General features: G+C 36.1%; 1 protein-coding gene across 1 annotated transcript in view; it reads left to right on the top strand.

Annotated features, from left to right (window-relative positions):
* The first annotated feature begins 274 nt into the window (after positions 1-274).
* The window catches only part of LOC120629004 (metabotropic glutamate receptor 2-like), a 120,144-nt gene continuing 93,001 nt past the window's right edge, over positions 275-27,417 (top strand). Inside the window, exons 1-5 of the mRNA XM_039897721.1 lie at positions 275-887; positions 2,626-2,768; positions 6,654-6,740; positions 7,752-7,835; positions 21,760-21,904. Coding sequence (XP_039753655.1) covers positions 275-887; positions 2,626-2,768; positions 6,654-6,740; positions 7,752-7,835; positions 21,760-21,904 — 1,072 coding nt within the window. The remainder of the gene's footprint in view (positions 888-2,625; positions 2,769-6,653; positions 6,741-7,751; positions 7,836-21,759; positions 21,905-27,417) is intronic.

Raw genomic sequence — 27,417 nt, 5'->3', positions numbered from 1 at the left:
ATTTAATCTAATATTATAGTAAATACATGTAAATATTAAAACACTGCCTCGATGGTTTAGCAGTTAGTATTTTCAAATTATCAGAATTGAATCAATTTAGAAGTTATTAAATTCCTGACTCAGCCTAGAATCAATCGAAACTAAAGAGCGTCAAATGTGTTCGGGCTTCAGTTAATGCAAATTTTGTTTTTGTTTCAGATTAAAATGAATGGATACAAGTTGATAATATGGAAACGGTATTCGCTAACCATGGCATGAGACTGAAAAGACTAACATGCGTCGTGGCCAGACTTGGTTAGGGACAGTAACGCTGTTTTTTGTTCTACAGCACTCGGAAATGAAACACAGCAATCATCTAGAGGAACTCGAGCTCACTCCCAGTATAAGACATCATCATAGACACAGACATAAGCAAACTGAAGCAACCATTGAACCCCTTATTGTTAAAGAACCTTTAGACCATATATTTGATAGATTGAACGTTCCTCTAACGAGTTACAGAGAAAAAACACTGTTCGATAGAAACTTGGTAAGTTACGATATGGTAGCTCTTGAAGAAAGACAAAATGATTGGTTCAATACGTCCAAGGAGCTGGGAGAGTTAAAAGAGAAGAAGCATCAGCACTGGCCTATTAAAAGAGAAGCGGTAATCGAAGGAGATTTGGTTCTAGGTGGTTTGATGATGGTACACGAAAGATCGGATAATATGACCTGTGGTCCAGTGATGCCGCAAGGAGGTGTGCAGGCTGTGGAAACAATGTTGTATACGTTAGATATTATAAATAATAAACTGAAATTGATACCTGGAGTTAAGATTGGTGCTCATATCCTTGACGACTGTGATAGGGACACTTATGGATTGGAAATGGCTGTTGATTTTATAAAAGGTATATCTTTATTATTTTTTTACGAACAAATAAGCTCTTTACCAGAAGCCTGCAAAGATGAAAGATAAAATGGTAATAATATCATACGCCAAGGCGATACAGATTCTGCGCAACGTTTTTTAGTAGAATTAACCGCAACCAAAGTCTTCAACTAGCCCAGGTCTTAAAAAATACTCTGTTTTGGGTTATAGAAAAAATCTAGCTTAGGCCTTGATCTGTACGTCGTAAAAAAAATATTTATTGTTAATTTATCCATACTTATAAAATCTATCGAATTCGGTTCATTTAATATATTTTTTGTATGGCACGGCAAAGTACTCTATGTCAAGATTTTTTTTTATTTTTGCCTGTCTGTCTGCCTGTCTGTATCGAGGCCACGCATCACGCTGATGTACTGAATGTATTCAAATGAAACTTTGCACGATTTGAGTGAACCTTGCGAATCAACTAAGAATGCGATTTGCATTCTTCCTTTTACGATTACTACTATGTTAAGTGATAGAAGCGGAGACTGATGGATACCAAATTATTTTACAAATTTCTAAAGACGGGTGCCCATCCATTTACTGACTTGGGTCAACGTTTCTCCCCCAAGTGCTGCTGTTAAGGCGCACATTATTAATGCTGTCATTTAATATAGAGAATTCAAACTATTTGAATTAAGGCAAAACTGGAGTAAGTCCTCGGAATGGTCATTTCTGCTGTATACACTTTTATAATATATGAAATAAATAAATTATTATTATTATTATTATTTGCGATTGGTAATGTTTACGTGATTGACGGTTTCAAATAGTGGGTGATTAAAGCTCCACGAACAGGAACAGATATATTATTCACCCACTGTCGTTTGTTTAAATTTCTTTAAATACTGTCTTAGCTTAATATCATAGGTTTGGGTATTTGGCACGTGTCTTATTTATTGATTTAGGTGTAAATCAGTACGCTGCGGCCCGAAATTTCTCCTAACTCAAAAAGCAAAACTAAATAAACTCAAAAAAGAAATTAATATTTTTAGAAATTGTAACACTTAATAGTTGTTAATTATTATGTACAATAACTGATACTTTCTGTCAGGAAAAGTTCCAAAAGCTATAACACAAAATTGCAAGATTTTAGCTTATATTTTGGTTCAACTATTTTAAATTAATTTAGTATAATTTGCATCAATGACATTGATAAGTAAATTTTATTTTAGATAAATATATTAAATTGGTATTTGTAATGTTGTCACCATTATGGGTTAAATAAAATTAATATTATTATTATATTTTCATTATTAAGCACTTGATTATAGTTACGAGTATATTCTAACTTTGTCGTTAAAACTATGAGTGCCATTAATTTGATGATTTATCACCACCTTGTAAGCAGTGATACGAATACGAATACGAATTGGAAAATTCTGATTAAATCTGATTTCAACCCCTATCTCTAGTATCCTTGTTACAAACCTTAATAAAATTGGAGACCGAAACAAACAGATATCTGAGGATGCAAGGTGAATGTTATATGTTGAATGTTATGAATAATTCCTAAACTTTGCTTGGGGTGCACTCCACTAAGAGTTACTTGTCCTCCAATGTAGGAATTAATTTACGTAGGATGAAGAAGGCCTACGCCTACAAACCACAATTAGTAATAATTAATTTCAGTTATAAATTAACTAACGCCTTTCGCTCGGCTATAATTATTAAAATATTATAATATAATAACCATACGTTTCATTTTCGTACAGGTTCAATCAGCAACATAGATGATGCGGAGTATGCATGCAATGCTACAGCCGTGAGGAAGGTGATTTCCGGAGTGGTGGGCGCTGCATCAAGCGTCACGTCGGTGCAAGTGGCCAACCTTTTGAGACTCTTCAAGATTCCCCAGGTGCATATCACGATTTCATTTATTTACTTGCTGTTACCCAGTAAGAGTCTTTAAACAACGGGACCGTTAGTTTTCCCGGAATAAAAAGTATGCTATGTCCCTCTCCAATTTTCCACCATCATATTTAATCCTGCCCATAATAAATAAAAAAAAATAAAAAAAAAAATAAAAAAAAAAAGCCTTTATTTCTAAAACGTATTACATTTATATTTTACATATTTTACAAATAACTTTACATTTACTAAAAATACATTTACGTTTAAGTCGCCTCTACGGCGTAGGCCTCCCCCAAGTCGCGCCAAAGTTTTCTGTCGCGAGCCTTTCGCATCCAGTCCGGTCCACACCTCTGATGGAAAATATCTCGCCACCTCTTTCTTGGTCGCCCTCTTTTCCTCGTTTCATTTCTTGGAACCCATCAGTCACTTTCTTGTTCCATCTCTCTGGTTGCAACCGGCAAACCGGCAAAATGCCAAGCCAATGCCAATATCCTGCCCATATGCCAAGTTAAAAAAAAACTAACCTTAATTGTATGAAGTCATCATCATTAGTATTTAATTTTAACCGGAAAATAGAAAAAGATTCGGCTAACACCTTGAAACAAAAAAATACCATAGGCTATGACACGATTTTTCCCCTTAAAGTTAAAGTCAAATATTTCTTTATTCCAATAGATGCCACTTTTGATGCGTTGATTACATACAAAATGTGTTGAAAAACGCCCTGACCTAAGAAGCAGACCACAACAAACTTAACCGGGTGTTCTTTTCGTTATCACCATCTCACATCGTCATTTGAAAATATTTAAGAAGCAACCTGGTTAGAGCAATAATTCACACCCAAGCTTTTTTATCGTTTACGTAATCCTTTATACTATATTAGGACTTTTCTATAGGCTTTCATTTAACACAAACTTTAAACTTTTGTAGAGACATTCTCAATATATGTGATAATGTATATGTGATTTTATGGAACAGTGAATATTGAAACCCCGTAATACCCCATTCCATTCCCATGTTTGAAATATACTTTTTCCCCGTATACCGTACGAACTTATAACTGAAGTTCAGGTAATATTCAAACTACTTTCTCGATTACTATGGTGTCGTTTACACGTGCAAACTTTACCTATGGACTCCTGCCGCATTTTGTAACTTTTTTGGCAGGTTGCCAACCGGTCAACTTCATACAAAACGCATAGTTAAATCTTTTTTTAAAATAGATTATTTTATTTAACTATTTTTTATGTGTTCATACATTTTATTTTTCCAAGAGTGCGGTGATTTCATGAACTTATAAAGTTAATAGCTGTACCTGCGTGTTACAAGATGTTGCTTTCGACAATCGTTTTGTTTTAATTCGTTTTTCCGTGATAAGAAATGTCTTCAGATTGCAAGTTACAGCCAAGATTTACTGGAGGAGGGGTTCAGCTAGTTGAAGATCCAGGGTTCGATTTCCGGCAGGGGAGATTTATTTTTAAATTTTCTCTGGTCTTTTGGGAGGCTTCGGCCGTAGTTAGTTACCACCCTTCCGACACAGACGTGCCGCTTAGCGATTTAGCGTTCCCGTATTATGTCGCGTAGAAATACATTACGGATATGAGTTAAATATAACTGCCATACTCCCTAACAGGTTAGCCCGCTACTATCTTAGACTGCATCATCACATACCACCAGGTGAGATTGCGGTCAAAAACTGATACCCGTACACGGAGAAGATAAATTTGAATATAAATCTATAACTGTTTCTTCTTTTGTATATAAGGATAATGTTTGATATATTCGGCTAAACCGTATTACCGTAGTACCATGACGGCGGATTGGCACAGTGGGCAGCGACCCTGTTTATCGAGTCCAAGGCCTTCGGTTCAATTCCCAACAGTGGAAAATGTTTGTGTGATGAACATGAGTGTTATTCAGTGTCTGGGTGTTTATCTGTATATTATAAGATTTTTTTTATATAAATCATAAAAATAATTATCAAATTCAAATTCAAAAATATTTTATTCATATAGACCTTATCACAGGCACTAATGTTAGATGATGGTGATAACTGCATTCATTAACTTAAAACTAAAGCTTCCACGAACACGAGTACACGAGCAAAACGATTGTTCCAAACGCGCCCTGGTCTAAGCAGAGCCCACAACAAACATAGCCAGATTATTTTTGTATTCACCATCTCACAGTCGAGTTAATGTGTAGCTATTAAGTAAGAACATTCATACGCAAGCTTTTTTATCATACTTGTAATCCTTAATATTATAATAGGATTTTTCTAATAGTTAACTTAGTACCCATAACACAAGCTACGCTTACTTTGGGGCTAGATGGCGATGTGTGTATTGTCGTAGTATATCTATTTATTAACTCATAATAATTAACTGAGCAAGCGTTGTATGAAACAGGTGGTAATGTTTGTTTCAAATCGTGCCAAAAACCCATTTATTCTGTACTCTACCCGCCGGGCACCTGCGTGACCTGAACTACTGAACGCTGCCACAGTGGCCGATTCGCTTGCATAAAAGAACAGCTAATCAGACTTCTGAGTAAAACAGCGGCGCGTGTTTTCGCACTTGCTGAAACGCTAATGAATTTCGACTCATGAATTTAAGTCTAGGAATGCTAAATGTAACTTTATAGTCGTTACTCACGTCGTTTTATATACAAAACTAGAGTAAAGGGTGTATGTATTTTTTATTTTTTTTATTTCGCTACAAGTTTGCCGTTGACTGCAATTTCACCTTGTAGTAGTTATTTTTTTATTTATTATTTATTTGTTACCGCAATTTCATTACAAAAGAATAGGCTAAAAACTCCCTTAAGTTTAATAATAATAAGCGATAAGGCCGCCCTTTGTATCCTACTTTTAAGTTTATTTTTGTTGTGTCCATTGTTCTTTTTTACTATTTGTGGTGTACAAATAAAGTGTATAAATAAATAAAAAAAAATAAGTTTGAAACAACCTGTATTTGGAGGTCTTGCTCTTTCCGATACAAAGTTTATAACTGATAACATTACGTAATCAATTTATTACATTTTATAACTTTATACTTTTTGTTTAATGTTAATATACGTAGTGTAAATATACTACGACAATACACACATCGCCATATAGGCCCAAAGTAAGCGTAGCTTGTTTTATGGGTACAAAGATGACTGATGAATATTTATATAAATAATAGACATAAATACTTATAATATACAGATAAACATCCAGACGCTGAAAAACATTCCTGTCATAACATAAACATTTTCCAATTGTGTGAATCGAAACCACGGTTTTGGACTCAGAAAGCGCTGCCCACTGTGCCAGTCAGCCGTCCAGTTAGGGCAGTTAGGGGTACGGCAGTTTTATCAAGCCCATACCCTTAAACGGTTTCAACCGGGTATCATATTGGAACTCTTAAACGCTTAGCGACACTTTTGTGTCGGAAGGTTGGTAAATAGCCACGTTCACGGCCTACCACCAGACCAGACCTAAAAAAGTTCAATCGTTCTAAATTCCAGAAGTTTTCCCACTTGGGATCGAACCCGGGATAAGTTTACAGCCCTCACCACTCAGCCAGAAAGGTTGTCAAGTAGTGTATTAGAATACCACTCATAAGAAATAACAGTAATACTCGTTTCACAGTTATGATTTTAAATTCGAATACCTGTGACATGTTTTATTTTCCTTTAACAAGTACTTTTAAAACACTGACAACTCTAATTTGAATGACTATATCTGCTATAAATATACATCGTTGCAATTTTCAGGAAGAATAGCAGACGCTCATAACTTATTTGTATGGGAAACTTATAATAAGTTGTAAGCGGCCAAAGTAGCGGGGATATTCTATCATTTCCTATTCATATTATAATCTTGAATAATATTATTTTCCACCAGGTCTCCTTCTTCTCCACGTCTCCGGAACTGTCCAACAAAGCTCGTTTCGAGTATTTCACAAGGACAATTCCATCTGATATGCACCAGGTATTTATAATTGTTACTAAACATTAAAAGTTGGCACTCTGACACGTTATTATAAATAAACGAGAGATATGAATAAACTGAGTAAATACACCGAAGACGTATACTTCTGTTGAGTGTACACTTACGAAATTACACTGTGGGTATTTGTACTGTATGTAAAAGCGGCAGGTCGGAGTTTAATTTATGAATAAATATTTAAACTATGAAACATGAAGTATGTGTATTGTGCCAAGGATTAAACCAAGGATTTAAGTTGTTAATATTCCCAAGCACTTTTAAATTTATTTAACGCAAAAAACCGCACCCAAGAATGAGCTAGGATATTAAGTAATATATGCTTTAACTGTATGGCTTCAAATTGACAGTGTGCTAAAATTACTACTATTCAAATTTACACCCACTTACGGGGTGAGGTAGCCGGCGCAAAGCGTCAAACACGGTTAATCAAGTCGTCTCAAAAGACGACATCGTGTTTCAAATTTAGAGTTAACTTAAATATTTGTTTTTAAGGTCTTCGCGCTTAAATTTTTAGAAATCTTAAAATAAAAAAAAAATATCTACATCTTAAATCTTAACACCTTAATTTTAGACACCAAATTTTATAGTAGTTTATAATTGTTTATTTATGGACCGAGCAACCCAATATCATAAGAACAAGAAGAAACACTTTTTTGCACGTATAACATACAGGAAAATAAACAGTAAGGAGTGTACAGTAAACAATGTAGACATGCAAAGGCAGCCTTATTGCTGCAAGCAATCTCTTACAGGCAACCTTTGTAGACAGGACTTACAGCAAGACAAAATTATATTGCCAAGAATGTTGAATTATATACATAGATACCAAAATGTATAGATACAAATGCATAGATAATTTAAATAAATATACGTAATATATAAATATAATACAAACATGTAATATCCATAATAATACTATATTTAGTAGTACTTTTCCACCTAAACACAATTTTTTTTTTTTTTTTTTATTATACTTTTTTCTGTTTCGTGTAGGTGCGTGCAATGGTCAAGATTGTCACCAAGCTGGGCTGGAGTTACGTGTCCATTATCTACGAAGAGTCGAGCTATGGGATAAAGGTCAGTATATCCTAATACTCTACCATCTAACCTCTCCGAACTGCTCTTTAGCGGAGGGTCAGGATTGCTATCTTGGAAACCTACTCAAGGGTTACTTTTATTTTTTTTCCAAAAATGGTTATATGGATTCTCACTAATACAAATTCAACAAAGCTTGAAATTAATTATTCGCGCAATTAATTATTCAAAATATACTTTATACAAATTAAAATTAGCATTTACTGAAATAATATGTTAAACGGAATGCCTTATAAGCACTCCATCATATCAACCCATTACCTGCCCACTAAAGGGCACAGAACTCCTCCCACAATGAGAAGGGGTTAAGGCCGTAGTCTTCCACTCTGGCCCAGTTCAGATTGGTGTTTTAAGAACTTATTAATATTCTAATATATTCAGGAAAATCTTCAAAAACATCCAAACTTCAATTATCTCCAAAACGTGGAAACTGATTAGGGCTAGAGAAAGTTAGGAAAAGTTTTATCTCGTCAAAACCTTTTCCAGCCCAAGTGGGTTTCCTCAAGGCAGGTTAAAACCCAAAAAATGATAAGAATAATTGGCCGCACAAATACAGTTAGAATTTTTCAAACTGAAACCTCATAATTCAAAATTTATTTATTTCAAGAAGGCCTAGTTTACAACTACTTTTCAGTCAAGTCAGTTTGTAGTGACTCTACCACCGTTCGGAAGGCAGATTCCACTGAGAAGATCCAGCAAGAAACTCGGTAGATTGCTCTCTTCCAACATAATTTGAAAGTTTAACAATCTTTAGAATATTTCTGTTTTGTGAGGGATGAGAGCGGAGTGGCCTGCTTCCAAGCAGCCTTGTCGTTAAGGAATTATTCAAACATGCTGTAACCGCGATTGGTTAAACGTGTTTTAATATATTGTTCAAAGTTAGATAAAGGTAGATCTAATATTACCTTCGGTATCATGTTATAAAAGCATATTCCTCGTGATTCGTAGTCATGCTAACCACTGGCAAAGAATAAACACAGGGCTAACTCCGAATGACTTTGATCTTATTTACGTACACTTAAACTTCTGCTAGGGCTCGAACTGTAAAAAATATTCCGCACACAAGCGACTAATAACAGCAAACACAATATAAAATATGTACGCACTGGTTCATCTAGTTCTCACTTAATATTATAAATGCGAAGGTTTGTGTATTTGTTTGTTTGTTCACTCTTCATGTTATAACTGATCAACCGATTTACTTGATTTTGAGCATAGTTAGTTGACCCTTCTTTCAACTAACTACGCTCAAAATCCAGTTAATCTGCGTCTGTCCACCTCGTGGGTAGACCAACTTTGCGCTTACCAGTTCGGGGCTGCCATTCCAGCACCTTGGGACCCCGACGTCCATCCTTCTCCAAACTTCCTAAACGCAAGCATGGTCAAGGATAACTTTACACGTGATACTAAAAGAAAACATATAAATACTGATGCAGCGGTGCAATGCAATAGCGCACGCGGCCGTTTAACCTGATTCAATTCAATTAGTTCACCCCACCCGGTAAGCCGTACTGACGCCCGATCATTAAATATACAGTTTCAACGATCACCTAAATAACTCCGAAAATGTGCGTGATTTTCAAAATTATATCGAATATGCAACTATTTACATAAGGCTGTGTGGCTCATCTATGGAACGAAATTGAAGAGATTATCTTTGCCATCCGTGTTATTTATACGTGTATACCTATAACAAATCTCTACCACATAACAACTTCGTCAGCGTATGAGTCAATCGAGAAGTTAGAATATATGTGATGCTAATATCATAATAGCTATGTACCTACTATTATTTTACGTGGTATACTGAGTTAGTAAGTTGTCATTATTTTTATTGATATATGTATACATACATACATCCATACATCCACCCTCGCATACTTTCGCATTTATAATATTAAGTAGTATTGTGCGCATGTATTCGATCGTTGTCCACATGCCTTGCTACTTGCTGTTATTGGTGAAGAGTTATGTCCTTTGTCTCCGACAATATTAATCAGATCTTCATTAAAAGTAGACACTACATGTTTAACAGTATACACTTTAAAATAAAAACTTATTAACTTATTGTTTATCGGGATAAAAGGTATCCTATATGTTGACCCGGAATATCAGCTACCACTTTACAAAATTTTATTTGAATCTGTTCAGTAGTTTTCACGTGATGCCCGGACAGACAGACAGACAGACAGACAGACAGACAGACAGATAGACAGACAGATAAAAATTAAATGTAAAGGATGAACGTAGACCTGAAAATAAAATAAAACCCTGAAATCTGATAGTAGCGCAAATTTACTGAAAATCTAGACCACCCAGTGACATATAATTATATCATAATAAGCGCTGCCATTTAGGAGGAGTTCACTGACAAACACGCATTTTCATATTTTTAAATAAAGAAAAATAATATAAGTAAAATCTATTCACACAAATTCAAGCTTTATATGAACGACAATACGTTACGTATACGTGACGCTAATTAGTGGGAAAAGCTATTTGTTCACGGGGATTTTAGCCGCAACGTATACTTGTATAATCTGAGAGCAGGTGAAATTGTACGTTATAATATTTATATAACATATTATAATATTTATGCATAAGTATATTTCATAAGGATCATCACTCTGTAAAAAAAATTGGTTGCCTGTAAAGTCGGTACACGGGCGAAAGTTTTACGTGACAACGACTTTGAGTGGTAAAATAATTTTAATGTGAATATTCATTCGTATAGTAGGAAGAAGGATGAAATAATAGTAACAATTTAAAACATTTATTTATACAAAGAATTATATTTAAAACATTAATTTATACAAAGAATCTCGCACTGAATTTCATATTAACAAAATTTTATTTTTACCTTTACACATACATACGTATTTATATACAAATATACATACAATAACTTGCAATACATTTGCGTACAATGAAACAGCGTTTACTACAAAGGGACGCGTGCCTTTCACTTTTTATGTCTGTCTCTCTCCCTCTTAGGCGGGCTAACCATGCCCGAGTGGAAGGGACGCGTGCCTCTCACTCGCTCTCATTGTGAGCGCATAACGTGAGCGGAGCGTAACGCAGTTTCTTGAAGTGTCACCCGGCAAACCAATTTATAAGACGTTGTCACGTCAATATTGAATCAAAAGAAGCATATTTATTTTTCCATACAAACGAATTCAAAACTTTCTGATTGTTTACTTATGACAAGGGTTGTTAAAAATAAGTAAACATTCTGAAAGTTTGTATTGAACATAAAAGACCGAAACGTGCATAGTACCTACGCTACGCGACGCGTACCTAATAAAGTGACAGACTTCACTTGATTTTGCTTTTGCATGTGATACTAGGGCTGTATCTGATTTCTTTTAGAAAAACTATAGCAGTGGTTTACTCAAAAACTATTAGCGTTTCGGTTTCACAGATAAGTCTCAGTCAGTAAATAATGTGTATGATATTTTTTAATCAACTTAAAATCGTTAATCGTAGCCTAAAATGTATATTGTACACCAGAACCAATGCTGTGTAATTCTTCTGAGAGTTCTAATAACGACTCCAGTGAGAATACAATGGAGTCCCGGCAGCAGCGTCCTCTGTTGTACTACTGCAAGCTTCTGCTTTTACCAGCATCTCCAACTCCATACAATATATTCGATGAGTTTACAATATCGTTGTGTATTTTAAAGTTGTATTTTGTGTAAACAAGACCAGTTGTTGACAACCATTCAATTGTTGTATCAATTTAGTACAGTACAAATAAAACATATTAACAAAAAAACATTTTTTTCACAGTCACTCACACTATTACTTTATTCTCTGTTTAAATATACTATTCACCGAATGAATGCTGAGTATATTACTTAAACAATTCGGAATTTTGCCATTTATCCTATGATAAGAATTTTACTGTTATTATATTTTCAATAATTGATAACACGGTGGATGCACTGTATGCGGGATATTTTATCAGTTTCGCTTTGATTTTTGTCCGTATCCACTTGTACAAAGCTAGGCTAGCGACGGATTAAAATACATCAGTGGTTACAGATACATACACCAGGATATTTATGTTTGATGTTGTACTTATTTTTTTGTTTTCTAAAGGTGGTGTACAGTTACAAAAATCTTCGTATGAATATGAGCTTATATAATAACAGATAAAAATCTTCTATAATAAAAGAGCATTTATTTATTCTAATGGAAAGTAAAAGCCGAAGTCGGCAGCATAAAATCGAATATAAATTGAAAGCTGGCAACATGACAACGGATTTTGTGTGAAGTATCCATTAAAATATTGTCCATAAATGATCTGTTCAAAATCGCCTGCTAGCTCTTAGCCTATTAATATATGCTAAGTATGCCGTACTTCAGCTAGCATATTTATTTGGCATTCCAAGTGAGTGGTTCGGCAATTAAGACCCGAGTTGAAATATGAACGAACAACACACTCGGAATGCATCCCGATGCACAAACAACATGATCGATATGAAATCGGGTTTGGATGCCTAAACATGTTCCACGCGGATTTGTATTCAGAACATTAATCAGAATAATAACGGATCCGGTCAGTGTTTTTGAATGAAGGCTGAATGAATGATGAGTGTATTGCTAAAACATTTTCGTTACATCATGTAATGAAAAAGTTTTTGCAAGTATACACATAATCTGCTGCGGCTATTGATTGTTTATAAAAATACTAGCGGACTCTCGCGACTTCGTCCGCGTGTGAGTCAACTTTAAAAAATAGTAGATTGTTGTCGCGGACTGTTTTTTTATAAGTTAAGAAACAATACCGACAATTCCGAATTACTTCAGTCGTTTTGTCGTAACGTGTACCGTTCACGTATAGCACGCATCAAAAAGGATATTTTTGCAGTTTTTGCAACATTTCTCATTGATGATCGTAGCGTGGTCGTGGTAGTTATAGCTTAGCCCGCTTACTAACTTAGCATGCATCAAGACTAACCAACAGATGAGATTGCAATCAAGGGCTAAGTTGTTGGGGAAAATGGCGTGGAGACGGATAGCCAAGCACACCTATGTAACGACCACGACCAGTATAAAAATAAGCTTCTAAGAATTTAAGCACACGAATATTCGTAATGCATCACTCGAATATTTTTGATCAAAGTTTTAAACTTTGTGAGTCATGAACATAGCTTGAGGTCTCCCGCAACTTCTTCCGCGTACAAATTCTAATTTCCCCTGAGATTAAGTAATTTTCCAGAAAGCAAGCGATGATTAATGTTTTTTGAAATCTCATAGGAATTATTTGTATTCCAGGTGCTAGATAGAAGTAGGCGTTACTTTGCGGAATTCCATGATATGTTATGAAAATTAATCTTAATTTGCTATGCTCCGCGAAAAGTAGGAGAATCTGTATGGTGTTGATTAAAATTTCTTCAATCTTTATACTCCACACCAAACAAATCTTCGATAATGAGCTTCCTCAGGAGATGTTGACTTTACAATTAATAGTTTTAAGTCAACAATATATATTGTTAATTCATAATTTTTTATAATGTTTTCCCGGTTTAAAAGTTTTCTGTACCCGGCAACAGTTTGCGTTCTATATCTACGCTAATTATATCAAAATCGGTTTAGCGGTTCAACAAGCAAAAGCGCAAACTTCTGAAAAGCAACCATATCTTGAAGAACTCGGACAATAAAGTAATGCATTTCTTCCTTTTTGTTGGGTTGTCTGGAGGAGATCTCTTAAAGCGATAAGACCGCCTTTGCGCATTTTTATTTTTCTTGTATTGTAAGTTTCCAATATTTAATATCTTTATCCCTTAATTGTATGCAATGAAGAATTTATCTATCTATCTATATATCTATCTATGTTGTACAAAACAATGTTTCAAGGGCGAGACCCTACCTAATTAATGCCTACCCGAAGTTCAAACCATGTGCCCGCCATTGAATACGGGCACGAAACTTTTATATTAACGGACTTCTAAATAAGTTGTTGTTGGAGGTTCCCAATTAGATATTTTTTATATGAGCCCAAGTAGACCACATAATTTTGCTTATTTTAGAGGCATGGTTCTTAACAATAAAATGAGAACAAAAGTGACTATCTTGGAAAATTATTTAAAAAAAAATAGAACGGTTTCGGTTTTACGAACTTTTTTTCTTATGGTATAAGATAAGTCTGTTTAATATTTTGATTCAAATAAAACTTGGTATAGTGGTAGTTGATATTCTGGGTCAACATACAGGCTACTTTTTATTCCGATAAACAATAAGTTTCCTCCGAGAAATGTGATGAAAATTTTATCAATTTAACTTCATAGTTCAGTTAAATTTTAACCCATTTTTATAATTCTTTTTTATTTGAAAGTGTATACTATCAAGCATGTACGGTCTTATTTTAATAAGGATCTGATAAATATTGTCGGAGATAAGGAACATAACTCTTCACAAATAACTTTAAGTCGCAAGGCATATGGGATCGGATCGAAGGATGGTAATCCTACTAATATTAAAAATGCGAAAGTTTATGAGGATGGATGTTTGTATGTATGTGTGTATTTATCAACTAAAATCCCACGTAAAATAATAGTAGGTACAAAGCTACCCACGATGATTATGATGTTAGCATCAGATATATTAGACGGCCGATTGGCGCAGTGGGCAGCGACCCTGCTTTCTGAGTCCAAGGCCGTGGGTTCGATTCCCACAACTGGAAAATGTTTGTGTGAAGAACATGATTGTTTTTCAGTGTCTGGGTGTTTATATGTATATTACAAGTATTTATATTATTCATAAAAAATATTCATCAGTTATCTTAGTACCCATATCACAAGCTACGCTTACTTTGGGACTAGATGGCGGTGTGTGTATTGTCGTAGTATATTTATTATATTTATTATATTCTAGCTTCTCGATTGACTCATACGCGGACAAAGTCGCGAAAGATATGTTACTTTTCGGATAAAATAGCTTTCTAATGGTGAAAGAACTATTATTAAAATCGGTTCTGTCATTTCACAGTTTATCCATTACAAATAAACAACCTCCCGAGGCAGTATCGTGAGCTGTGGGTTCAAATCAGACGTCCCAGGTTCTATTTCCGGCAGATGTAATTACTACCCTACCGACAAAGGCGTGCCGCCAAGTAGGAGTTCCGGTACAATGTCGCGTAGAGACCGATTAGGGGTATGGGATAATATAAGTGCCACTAGAACGTTAGCCCGTTACCATCTTCGACTGCATGATCTCTTAACACCAGTTGACATTGCATTAAAGGGCTGGTAGTGAAAAATAATAAGATTTTAAATAGAGTATTTGCGTAACATATTGCCAAGTTTTTCACTTGTTTTAATAAATAAGAGTTAAATGAAACCCATCATCAAATGAATAGGTAGCCCACTCCTCGCTAAATTAACACATTGATGTTAAAGTTTCGCAATACGGTACCTCCACAAACCACAACTTTCTTAGTTTTGGCACAGCTGTTCCTGTTTACTGTTGTTGCATTATCGACCCTAAGTTTAGTAAAATAAACGTTAGATCGATTTGTATATTCAAACAGAGATTCCCTTGTGTAGACTCAGTATGTAAAGATCGGCTCACACTAGCACCACTATAGTTAGGGATTTGCTGGCTGATTGGCGCAGCGGCCACTGGTCCGGTTTTTCGAGTCCTAGGCCGTGGGTTCGTTTCCCACTGTTGGAAAATGTTTGTGTGACGTAATGTTTTTCTGTGTCAGGGTTATTTATTTGTATATAATAAGTATTTATGTATATTATTCAGGAATTAATCATCAAATCATCGGTTATCTAAGCAACTATACAAGCTACGCTTACTTTGGGGCTAGATGGCGATGTGTGTATTTATATAAATAAACTATATAGTTGTGTATCGATAAATAAGCAGCTTTGCTGGCTGTTTATCAATAAGATTAAATTGGGATAGCATAGTGGGTGTGATCTAAAATCCTCGCGAATATTACAGAAGTCTGTGCTCAGCAATGGGATATCATTAGGCTAAAGATCATAATGTCTTAAAATATTTTTAAATTACAGGGCTACTTAAGACAAAAATATTTCTTGGAAATCAAGGTAGTTTCTAAGGTGGACGCATTCCAGTTTTATAACAATATAGCATGCTAACTTTGCAAGCGTTTTTGCATGCATTAAATTTTTCGCGTTGCCTGCATTAAACTCCTAATAATATAAATGCGATAATTGTTGCCTTAAAGAAGTACAAACCAAAAAATTTCACCATCATATTTGGACGGGAGCTATGGTGATACGCTCGACCGTAACAATAGAAAGATCTTCCTCCAAGCGGGTGATCGTGCTCGGGGACCGTCCGAACATTCATTTTTGGAAGTTCGTGAACACTTCGCTAGCGCGATGCAGGATTTTTGTAGCGCCATCTAGTTCTGTAATGTGGAGACCGCTACATATTTATAAAATTTGTGGGTATTTCGGCATAGAAAGTAAATTTAATATTAATATTATTTGCATTCACGAGTAACGGCGGGATCTCTTGAATCCGAAAAAAGTACTCTTGGGCATTTAAGCGCCTTGCCATGACCGTGGCTTACTGTGGCACAGACCAACCGCGGAAAGGTGTAACGTGAGCCATCCTTTATTTCCCTGCTTTTTTACATAATATCTATTTCGTGGAGAGCTGCCCGCCTTTTCATATGCGAGCAAATGCATTTTTCATACAAGCTCGTTCCGTGGGGATGAGGCAGTGTTACCGCGTGCATTGTGCAGGCTATTTGTTGGCTCATGCCTCATACACACCCTCTATACTACTTCTATTTGAAGTATATTCTATATCGTAAGGATGAAATGGAGTTTTAATTCGAAATAAGCTTGCAGTACATTTTGATACAGCTAAAAGTTAGATTGCTTTTATTCATTTATTTTTTGATGAAAATCAACAGCGTTGCAAAAAAGTAAAAAAATACAAAATATAAGTGTTCTAGTAATACAGCCAATTACAGATTTTCTGACAATATTAACAAAAAATACATTCTGGGAGCCGTAAAAGAAAGTTACAAAAAAATAACTTTTTTACCTTTATGAGTGTGCGTGCGCGCGCACGTGTGTTTGTGTGTGTGTGGGTGTTTTTGTGTGTTTGAGAGAGAGATTAGCCTCCTACCAGACCACACCAGAGAAAATTCAGAATTCTAAGTTTCCTCTTCGGTCACGTGTCCGCAAGCGTCTTGTGGTTCAAAGGAGTGATGCATGTGAGTGCAAGGCATCGCAGCACCAATGTGATAGATGGACCAAGTGAAGGCCGCACTCGAGGCTCCTCTACATGAATGCGCAAGAAAAGCAACCGTTAGGGAAGAGTGGCGACGGATTGTAAAGCGAGCCACAATACCCAGATGACGACCTATCTAATCACGCTATAATAAATAAATATACGAGTACTAGGACAATACACACATCGCCATCTAGACCCAAAGTAAGCGTAGCGTGTTATGGATACTAAGATAGCTGATGAATATTTTTATGAATATAATACACATAAACACTTATAATATAAAGATTAACACCCAGACACTGAAAAACGTTCATGTTAATCACATAATCGTTTTTTGTGAGAATCGAACCCACGGCCTTAGGTGCAGAAAGCAGGGTCGCTGCCCACTTCGCCAACCGGCTGTCTATGTGCGATATTCACTCCACAGTCGCACCTCCGTGTCTCTAATTTAATTCACGAGATTCGTGTCAAGATGTCGGGTGAAGCTATACAAACTTGTTTACATACCATTACGAAAGGTATACTCACATTATTTTTTATTCCAACTCCCTCATGTTATTACTTCCTTGCTTGTATCACTTAACGATCGAAGCATGTCACTTCTCAGCAATTGTCAGTAAAACCGAAATGTTCCCTTTACGATGTCATGTTAACAAATAAAATATTGTCCTAATATCGTTTTTTATTCCGGCTTCCTTACGTTATTTCCACGTTATTTCACTTTATTACGTAACTGTTTGTACTGTTATTGTGTTCATAAAATTTAATATCAGAAGTTAACACAACATAACTTTGTGTTTAATTTATATTCAAGACTTTCATTGTTCATTTTCATAGTTACCTTTCATTGGTTTTCGTCGTGCTGAACATTGATGAACACTGACGCATACTCGTGCGTGTGATAAAATATATCACTTGATGCTTTTGCATATAGACAACTAGCTGTTGCCCGCATTTTTCGCCCGCGTTTACGAGTACCCTATTTTTTTACTAATCCTGTTTGTATTTCTGGAACAAAGATTCCTAAAAACTATACAAAAATATTAAACTACCTGTCTACCTAAAACTGCAAAAATAATTTATAATAACATCGTTTCACGTTACTCGATGCAATACAACTTGAGTAGAGGTTTATCTATGTATTTGTGAAGTTAGTTCAAATAGTTTTTTTATAGTTTTGACGAACCAATCACCTCTGGGTTAGTGTAAAATAATTGCATTTAAACACATCCCGAAGTTAAACTCAAAGTATTAACAAATTAACGAAGGTAGTGTTTACTTTATAAAAGGGGAGAAAAAATTAACTATATACCTACTCGTATATCTGTGAAACAATAACAATCTGTGAACAAAAGTACAGCTACGTGCGCAATCATTTTTAGCTTACGACCTTATATTATGTTTACGCAATAAATTATTTAATAATATGTATTATCTCCCTGTCGTATCTGTAATGCGTTACCTACTTTTAATATTTTCGTGGTTGATGTCACTGTGCCTGTTGCAATTGACTGTAAACAAAAACTAATTCAGTTCAAACGCATCACTTGTCAGCAGTTAGCCGTATATTCCGAGGATTCCTTTATGATGTCACGTCAACGCATAAAATATTGTATGTCATTTTTTATTTCGACGGCTTTTATGCCTTCACGTTATTCCACGTTATGAGATTTCTGTTTGTAGTGCCATCATGTTCAAATTGAACTTGAAGGTTTGCCACAATTATATAACATTTGTGTAAATCAAATTCTTATGGCATAAGATAACTTAAACGAATTTGTTTCTAACGGCTGGTTAAGTTTTCTGAATTTCACCAGCTGTTTTTTTTTTTGCTCGAATTATTACAATCATCAAATTCAAGAAATCTTTATTCATGTAGGCTTACCAACATACAACCTCATCATCGACCCATTACCAGTTCGCTATAGAGTACGGGTCTCCTCGCAATATGAGAAGGTTGTAGGACGTATTCTACAAGCCCTGTCCGGATTGGCAGACTTCGCTCGCCTTTGAAAACATTGTAGCAAACTCCGCGTTATTGTTGTTAAGTTGAATAAGCTGCTATTTCGTTATCGAGCGACCGAGCTTTTGCACAAGCTACTTCCCCGAGGGAAATCAAAAAGCAGTTGCTGCCAAAGCGAAAAGTTCGATAGCACACTTGTGTGTTAGCCGCAAAGGTGGCCGCGAATAACTAAAAAGGAAGCTGAGCGATTATTTAACACGCGACAGCTTCACGGTCTTGCGGCGTCATTGTATTGCTCACGATGTATCAAAATCAAATTAAAAATTCATTTACCTACTGAAAAAAATCGTTGTAGTATTCCTTGGAATCTCAACAAAATCAACTGCCAGGTTTTAACAGGCTACGGCTGCTTTGGTCATTACCAGTACTGAGTCGCGAGGAGGGAATCGGCACCGACATTCAATGAGTGTGGTGCTGCGGAGAGCATAGCTGTGCACACCCTTTACAAGTGCCGCCAGCGGCATTCACTGCACCGCACTCTGTCGGCGGCAATCGGTGGGGATTTGACGCTGTTCAGCGCCGTGCTTGCCATGCTGAGCAGAATAAGGTCTTGGCAACTTCAGGGCTTGAGCAGGATGCAGATGTGCATCCGCACCATCGTAGACGGTGGTGTTTTGCCGCTCGTCAGTTTCCTTTGGCGTCACTAGAGGTCTACGGTGGGCTCAAGCTGTCCCGATCTCCTGATCGCGGGAGCCCCGCACGCGGCTGGGGCGGTTGGTAGATGTCCAAGAAGTATACAATGGGCTACCCGGGCGTCTAGTAAAACCAATGAGAGGGACTGGCTGAGGTGGTGGCCCGAGAAAAGGTGACACCACGCCACGTAAACCTGCCATAGTTTTTAGTGAAAGAAATAAGATCCAGCCCTAACACCACATGCAAAATTAAAATCATGAATTTTTCCTACCACTTGATTAGGTACGCGTCTCGTAGCGTAGTTACTATGCGCGTGTCAGTCTTTTATCTTTAAAAGGGTTGTTGTAAGTCAACACTTAGAATGTTTTGAATTCGTTTGTATGGAAAAAATAATAGGCTTCTTTTGATTTAATATTTTTACTAGGTGATTCTTACTAATGCATCCTTCAACATTATTTCGTAATTCGGTTACACGTTGTATAGTGTACATCGTTAGCTTTGAGCTTAAATTTCCGTCGGCACTTAATACACGAGGTTACGATGCCACAAACTGAAGAAAGATGGCAGGGCTCGATAGTTCTAAAAGTTTTATAGAATTAAATATGAATTATTAGGCTCATCTTCGAGTATGAAGAACTAGATGTACCGCCATGATTCAATGAGTCCGAAGCTACATCGTTAGATAACAAATAAATAACATCTAACAAATAATCTTGCGAAAGCATGAAAGGAAAAAGTATCTAAATACTCGACTTTTGCTCACGAGATTACCGCCATGTGGTAAGTTGACTTAACGGTTATTAAGCCAATAGTCGTTACCGTCAGTGGTCTTACAGCTAAAAGCTTCGAATACCGTCGAAATAAGCTTTGGCTGTTGTAGTAAGTGCCGGATAAAGATGGCAGTTGATGTATTTTTGATTAAAGGAAAGGGAAATTAGTCAAACATTAATCAATACATATTTGAAAATTTAATTGATGTACATAAAAATATAACAAAATTAAAAAAAAAATGGACTGTAACAATATTAATATTAGGAGTAAAAACAAACTTGTAGTGCAGTTTACTAGGCTGCATAAAATTAGTAATTCATTTAAGGGTAATTGTATACAGTTATATAACCAATTACCAGATGAAGTCCTGATAGCTCTCAATAAGTTCAAAGTTTATATAAAACGTAAGCTTATACAAAATCATATTGTAATATTAAGGGTTACACGTATGATAAAAAAGCTTGGGTTGCTTTAACTTCACTTTAAAACGAATAATTGTTAAACTAACTTAACTTAGTCTAACAATTGTAAAGTCAACATCTCCTGAAGATGCTCCGGTTTTGGAGCAAAACGTGCGTAGAGGGTACATTGCCGAGGATCTGTTCAGTGTGAAGTATACGGATTGAAGAAATTATAAATTACACCATATAGATTCTCCTGCTGTTTGCGGAGTACCCATAGCAAATTAAGCTTAATTTAATAATATATTATGGATTTCCGCAAAGTAACGCCTGTTTCTATCCAATATTTGAAACTATCTTCTTTATACTGAAGCTGTGATAGCGCATTGTGCAGGAGCTCGAGTTGCCTTTCGAGGGGCCGAGTTCGAATCCCAGCATCTCCAACTTTTCTAAGTCATGTGCGTTTTAATTAATTAACATATCACTTTCTTCAACGGTGAAGGAAAACATCGTGAGGAAACCGGCATGCCTGAGAGTTCTACATAATGTTTTCAAAGGTGTGTGGAGTGCACCAATCCGCACTAGGCCAGCGTGGTGGACTACGGCCTTAACCCCTTCTCATTGTGGGAGGAGACTCGTGCTCTGTAGTGGGCTGGTAATGGGTTGATGTGATGTTTATATGTATATTATAAGTATTTATGTTTATCATTCATTACAAATTGTTCATCAGTCAGCTTGGTACCCATAACACAAGCTACGCTTACTTTGGGGCTATATGGTGATGTGTGTATTGTCGTAGTATATTTATTTATTTATTATTAGTATTAAAACTTACATATTTTATCATCAGGCTTTTGAAGAGCTGGAGGCGCTATTGGCGCGGAACGGGATCTGCATCGCTGTCAAAGAGAAGCTGGTGAAGGACTCCGGAGTAGCTACGGAAGCTGCTTATGACGAGATCGTGCAGAAGTTACTCACCAAACCGAGAGCGAGAGGTGAGTAACTCACCATCATTATCATCTCAATATTCCACTACTGGGCTGTCAAGCTAGCTAGCTATTCTACTACCTCTTCTGTCAAGGTTGCTTGGAAGCACACAAAAAAATAATCTTTATTCATGTATTCCTATCACAGGCACTTATGAAGCGTTCATACATGTTCATGTTTACATAGTTGTGATGTGGTGGTGATAACAACGTTCGCCAACTTAAACCTAAAGCTACGTGGGTAAACGCACCCTGATCTAAGAAGAGTCCACAACAAACTTAGTTGTGACTAACTTATTTGAAGATAATATCTAGCTATAAAGTTAATTCACACAAGCACACAAGCTTTTGACACGCTTTATATTAGCTTCACCTGTATGTATGTATGTATGTATGTAACCGACCCCTTTGAGCTCGATTTTGTCTCACTTTGGACGGTCGGACGGTCGTCGGACGGATATATCGAGGACCGCTATATCTACAAATATTTTATTTAAAAAAAGCGTGGTGTGTTTTTTAAGATATTATCAAAATAATAATCACTCAATAAAATATTTATAACTATTGACACCATGCACCCCACGCTTTTTTTACAATAAATTTTTTTTTTTATTATTCACACTATTATTAATTTATATTTATTGAAATTTTTAACACTATTCTTAATTTAAATTAATTAAAATTAATTTTCTATTTTTTAGTTCGTTTTTCTATAAAAAGCGTGTTTTTTAGATATTTTTAAACTATTATTTATTATCGTTTAAGTTTACCTTAATATTATAATAGGACTTTTATTTTATTAGGTCTACTTAAAATCAATATTTTTTTTTATTTCGCCCCACCAAATATTGTGTTGCATTTTCCAACTTTAAATTGTTTCTTAAAAAAAATATTTTTACACAATCCACGGTCCTGGGCCGCTTGCCTCCAGCGGCTCCCAGCTATTTGCCTGATGTCATCTGTCCACCTCGTTGGGGGCCGACCTACGCTGCTTTTACCGGCGCGGGGTCACCATTCCAGCACCTTAAGACCCCAACGTCCATTTCTCCGAGCCATGTGACTGCCCATTGCCACTTCAGCTTCGCGATTCGCTGAGTTTTGTCGGTAATTCTATCCTTCTACAGATCTCCTCATTCCTGATTTGATCACGTAGAGATACTCCTAGAATAGCTCTTTCCATCGACCGCTGAGTGACTGAGCCTTCTTATGAGGTCCATAGTTAGCGACCACTTACTTCTCAGAGCCGTAAGTCATCACTGATAACACGCACTGTTCGAAGACTTTAGTCTTCAGGCACTGAGGGATTTCGGACGAGAAGATGTCACAAAGTTTCCCGGACGGTGTCCATCCGAGTTGGATTCGGTGGTTCACCGCTTTCTCGATGGCAACCGATGGCCTTAAAAACACTAAATACATAAATATATATATAATATCACTATGATTACTTTAAACCAAAATTGCATACTGGGAAATTCATTAGCTTTAAATGTAATTTCGAAAGCTGGTTGAGTGTGACCCACTTTTAAAGATTTAAATTGCTAAACATTCCATTAATGGAAAGCCTTAATTAAAGTCACGACCTGCTTGGATGAGATCTAATATCGTTGACCCCCATTCACATCTCATGGACACCATTTTTTTGGTTTTTGACCCATGAAAATCGATGTAGATCATATTAGATATAAAAGTCAAATATTTCTGTATTACACGCACATTATGCGGCAAATTTGATGCGTACGTTATCGTAGATGAGTAGATGAGTGAAGACCTCACGTAGACCCAACACGCTGCTTCAATGGCCAAACTTAGGTGGGATTATTATCAAAATGTCAGTAAAACGAGCATTATACCGGTTGCTTAAACGTTATAACAGTAAAAATAACTACTATAAAACTTAGTAATTTTACTTTGATTCGACCTAAACATTTTGTAGAAAATATTTATTTTTTGTTCGTTGTTGATTTAATGAAGTCGTCTTTTTTAAACAAATCATTTTTTACTCAATTTAGTGGGTACAGTGTAGTATTGCAATTATCTATTGTTCCATTGGCCATTCATGGTCTTCATCATCCGTTCCATTAGACCATATAGTGCTTTTCAAAAAAGATACACAAGTTCCTTTAAAAAATACTCAAATTTGTATAGGCCTTTGAACATTTTCCTTGATTTCTCCAGGATCGTCTGCATGGAATTCAGAATTGTTTCTAAACCTTCGTTCGTTATCAAAATGTAATCTTACCATGGGAACTATTTGAGAGATCGGTATCGTAATTTTAAATTTTCCCTCGGAAACTACTTAATCGGGATAAAAGGTAGCCTATGTTCCTTTTCCATGTCAAAGGCTACATGACCGTTTTTGCGTGTTTGAGTAACAAACACGCAAAAACAAACACTTTAACATTTATTATATTATATTATTGAAAATCCTACTATCCTATAGTAGGATTTTCAATAATAATCATCATCAACAAATTATCGGCCAGCTGCAGAGCACGGGTCTCTTCCCAGAATGAGGACACCATAGTCAAGCACGCCGGCCAAGTCGAATCGATATATTTCAAACGACTTTACTTTTTGACGAGAATATTATGAAGGCATACAGGTTTCCTCACGATGTTTTCCTTAAATGTGCTCTGATGAATTAAAAACGAACGTCATTTCGTGAAGTTAGTGGCTGGAATGCGGTGCACCCGAAACAGAAGCTGAAGTTTCCCCCAATAATATATTCATAATCGTCAAGCGAAATTGTGCAAGAATATCCTTTTGCAATTGCAAAAAAAAAAAGTTCGCCCAAATAAATGAAATTAAAAAAAAGCCCATAAAATTCGCCAACGCAATCGTCGATTTTTTCCAAAGTTAATCCTGACCTATCCGAGATAAATGAACTCGACATAAAAAGAGTGCTTAAATTGTTCAGATCAGTGTTCAATGCGCATAATTACAATCATCTGCACTATCAGGCGGCGGAGTGCTCTGGAATGGGACCGTTCGTTTTAATATCGCAATAAAAAGAGGCGATCTGGCGGCTGGCGGCGAGGCCGTAAGTCCCCCATTTTGCGTTACGAAGCGGAACAATTATCACGGAATGTTGCAAAATTTTGAAAAAAGAAAGAGAACTTTTTTCTTTTTAAAATCGTGGCATGACAGTATCCGATTTAAGTCACATTTAAGAGACTAATTATCTATTTAAAAACAATATTTCTTGATTTGAATTAAAGTAGGAGGTTCCGGGTTCGATCCCCGACAGGGGCAATTTGGGAATTAATGTTTTCTGAATTTTCTCTACTCTGGTCTGGTGGGAAGCTTTGGCTGTGGCTAGCTACCACCCTACCAACAGAGCGTACATATCTACAAATTTCAAATATTTTAACAAATATTGACTGTCATTTTTTTATTATTATTAATTTGTCTATCAATGACTCTCTCGTACCCATTTTATAGATCGCACCAAGAGCCCTCTCTATAATACCATTTGACATAATGCTGTTAAAATAACTAAAATAGACTAGCCTTTTACAGTCTCCCAAAAGATGAATAGTTCAGTCAATATTCCATACATATAAGAAAAAGCCTACGTGGGTTATCGACGTAATCCTACAAGACCTAACAAATCTCCGAAATGAAACGCGTTGTTCGGGACATCATGTTATCACATCTGGCCACTTTTATTGGTTTCGGGAGTTTATTTGCGACGTCAACAACATTCGCAGCTCATATATCAAAGGCGTAGGGTTGCCGCAGACGTATAAATCTTATTTAGTGAAACGTGTTCAACGTGGGCTTGGAGTAAATTGGGGTGAAAATCCTCAATTAATTGTGACCTTTAGATTGAAAATGTTGGGACCAAATTTTATATTATTCTATAGCTCGGCGGAGTGTGAACTAGACACAGTGGACGAGAACTCCGCGTTAGTATAGGGCACTCATCATTTTACTTTCCAACAAAGATTATGCCCGACACTGGAAATCCATTGGTCGATTTATGATGAAGCCTATGTAACATAAAATAAGTACATGTAAATAACAGCTATAGCTATACTTGTATGAATATTAAGATTTACCTCAGTTTTAAACAATTTCTTAAAAAAAACTGCGATATTAAAATCTTTACGATCTTCGCCAGGCGCAACGGTGAGCGCTGTGAGTTTAAGTTGGACTTCCCCGGTTCCTTCCCCGGTTCCAATTTAGAAATTTATAATTTCTGAATTTTCTCTTTTCTAGTCTGGCTTTGGTCGTGGCTAGATACCTCCAGACCGAATAAGACGTGCCGCTGAGCGATTTCGTTTCCGGTGCGCTGTCGCGTGGAAACCTGCAAGCAGGTTAGCCTGCTAGCATTTTAGACTGCATCATCACTTTCCACCAGGTGATTGTAGTGGAATAAAAATTTACAATAGTACGGATGCACTATTTCATCAATGAAGGGAATGTGCAAGGCACAATGCTGGGAACTGGGATTTTAAGGTGCTACTACCAATAAATGCAGCATTGGTAGACTCCTACAAGTTGTCATTATGTGTTTCACCGTAGTGAAAAGCAGAAAAATTCTAAAGATTGTTAAACTTTAAAATGATATTTTAATTAGTGTTTTTACCTACACTTGGAGGAATTATCAATTTTAAAAATTAAAAATCAAAAGTGCTTATTAATTAGGCCTACTTGAAATAAATGAATTTTGAATTTAGAATTTTGAGTACTTAGGTATATACAATTATGTAGCGGTACACGTCCATTTGTTGAATCGATAATGGTGTTGATGATACCATCATTCCATGGAACTCACTTAATTTGGTAAATACGAAGCGGTGATAGCGTAGAGGGTGGAGCTCGATTCACTTTCGGGGGGCCGAGTTCAAATTCCAGCTCACACCTGTAATTTTTCTAAGTTATGTATTTTAAGCAGTTTAAAATATACCTTGCTTCGACGGTGGAGGAAAACATCGTAAGGAAATCTGCATGCCTGAGAGTTCTACATAATGTCTTCATAGGTATGTGGAGTCCACAAACCCGCACTGGGCTATCGTGTCGGACTACTGCCTCAACTCATTCTCATCGTGGGAGGAGACCTGTGTCCTGTAGTGGGCCGGTAATGGCTCGATATGAAACATCAATGCTGTCAACTCTAGAGAAAGACAATTATTAACCAATTACTTTAATGAAACGTAATTATTTTATTTTTTATAATTTATAATTGATACTTATTTGAATTTAATTAATCAACTTACATTATAAACATATAAATATAACATTTGACAAAGCACTCAGGGCTACTGAAGACAGCAACACTCACGCATAATTAGAAAGTAGAAGGAAATTTAAAAGGCAGTAAAAAAAAAAGCAATATAGCATAACCATATCACGACAATCGTGAGCTGGCACTTATTCAAAAGGTCTCTGACATCATGTCAGAGGATAACTGGGGGCGAAAAATTAAAAAAAAAAAAATAATTCGAAGTCGAAATAAATTCAGAGATCTTGCACTAGCCATTCACGTAACATTCTTTCTTAAGCATCATGGCTTCGGG

Source organism: Pararge aegeria, chromosome 13, assembly GCF_905163445.1.
Source record: "Pararge aegeria chromosome 13, ilParAegt1.1, whole genome shotgun sequence".
Classification (NCBI taxonomy): Eukaryota; Metazoa; Arthropoda; class Insecta; order Lepidoptera; family Nymphalidae; genus Pararge; species Pararge aegeria.
Note: the sequence above shows the minus strand (reverse complement) of the source record. Positions and strands in the feature narration are given on the sequence as shown.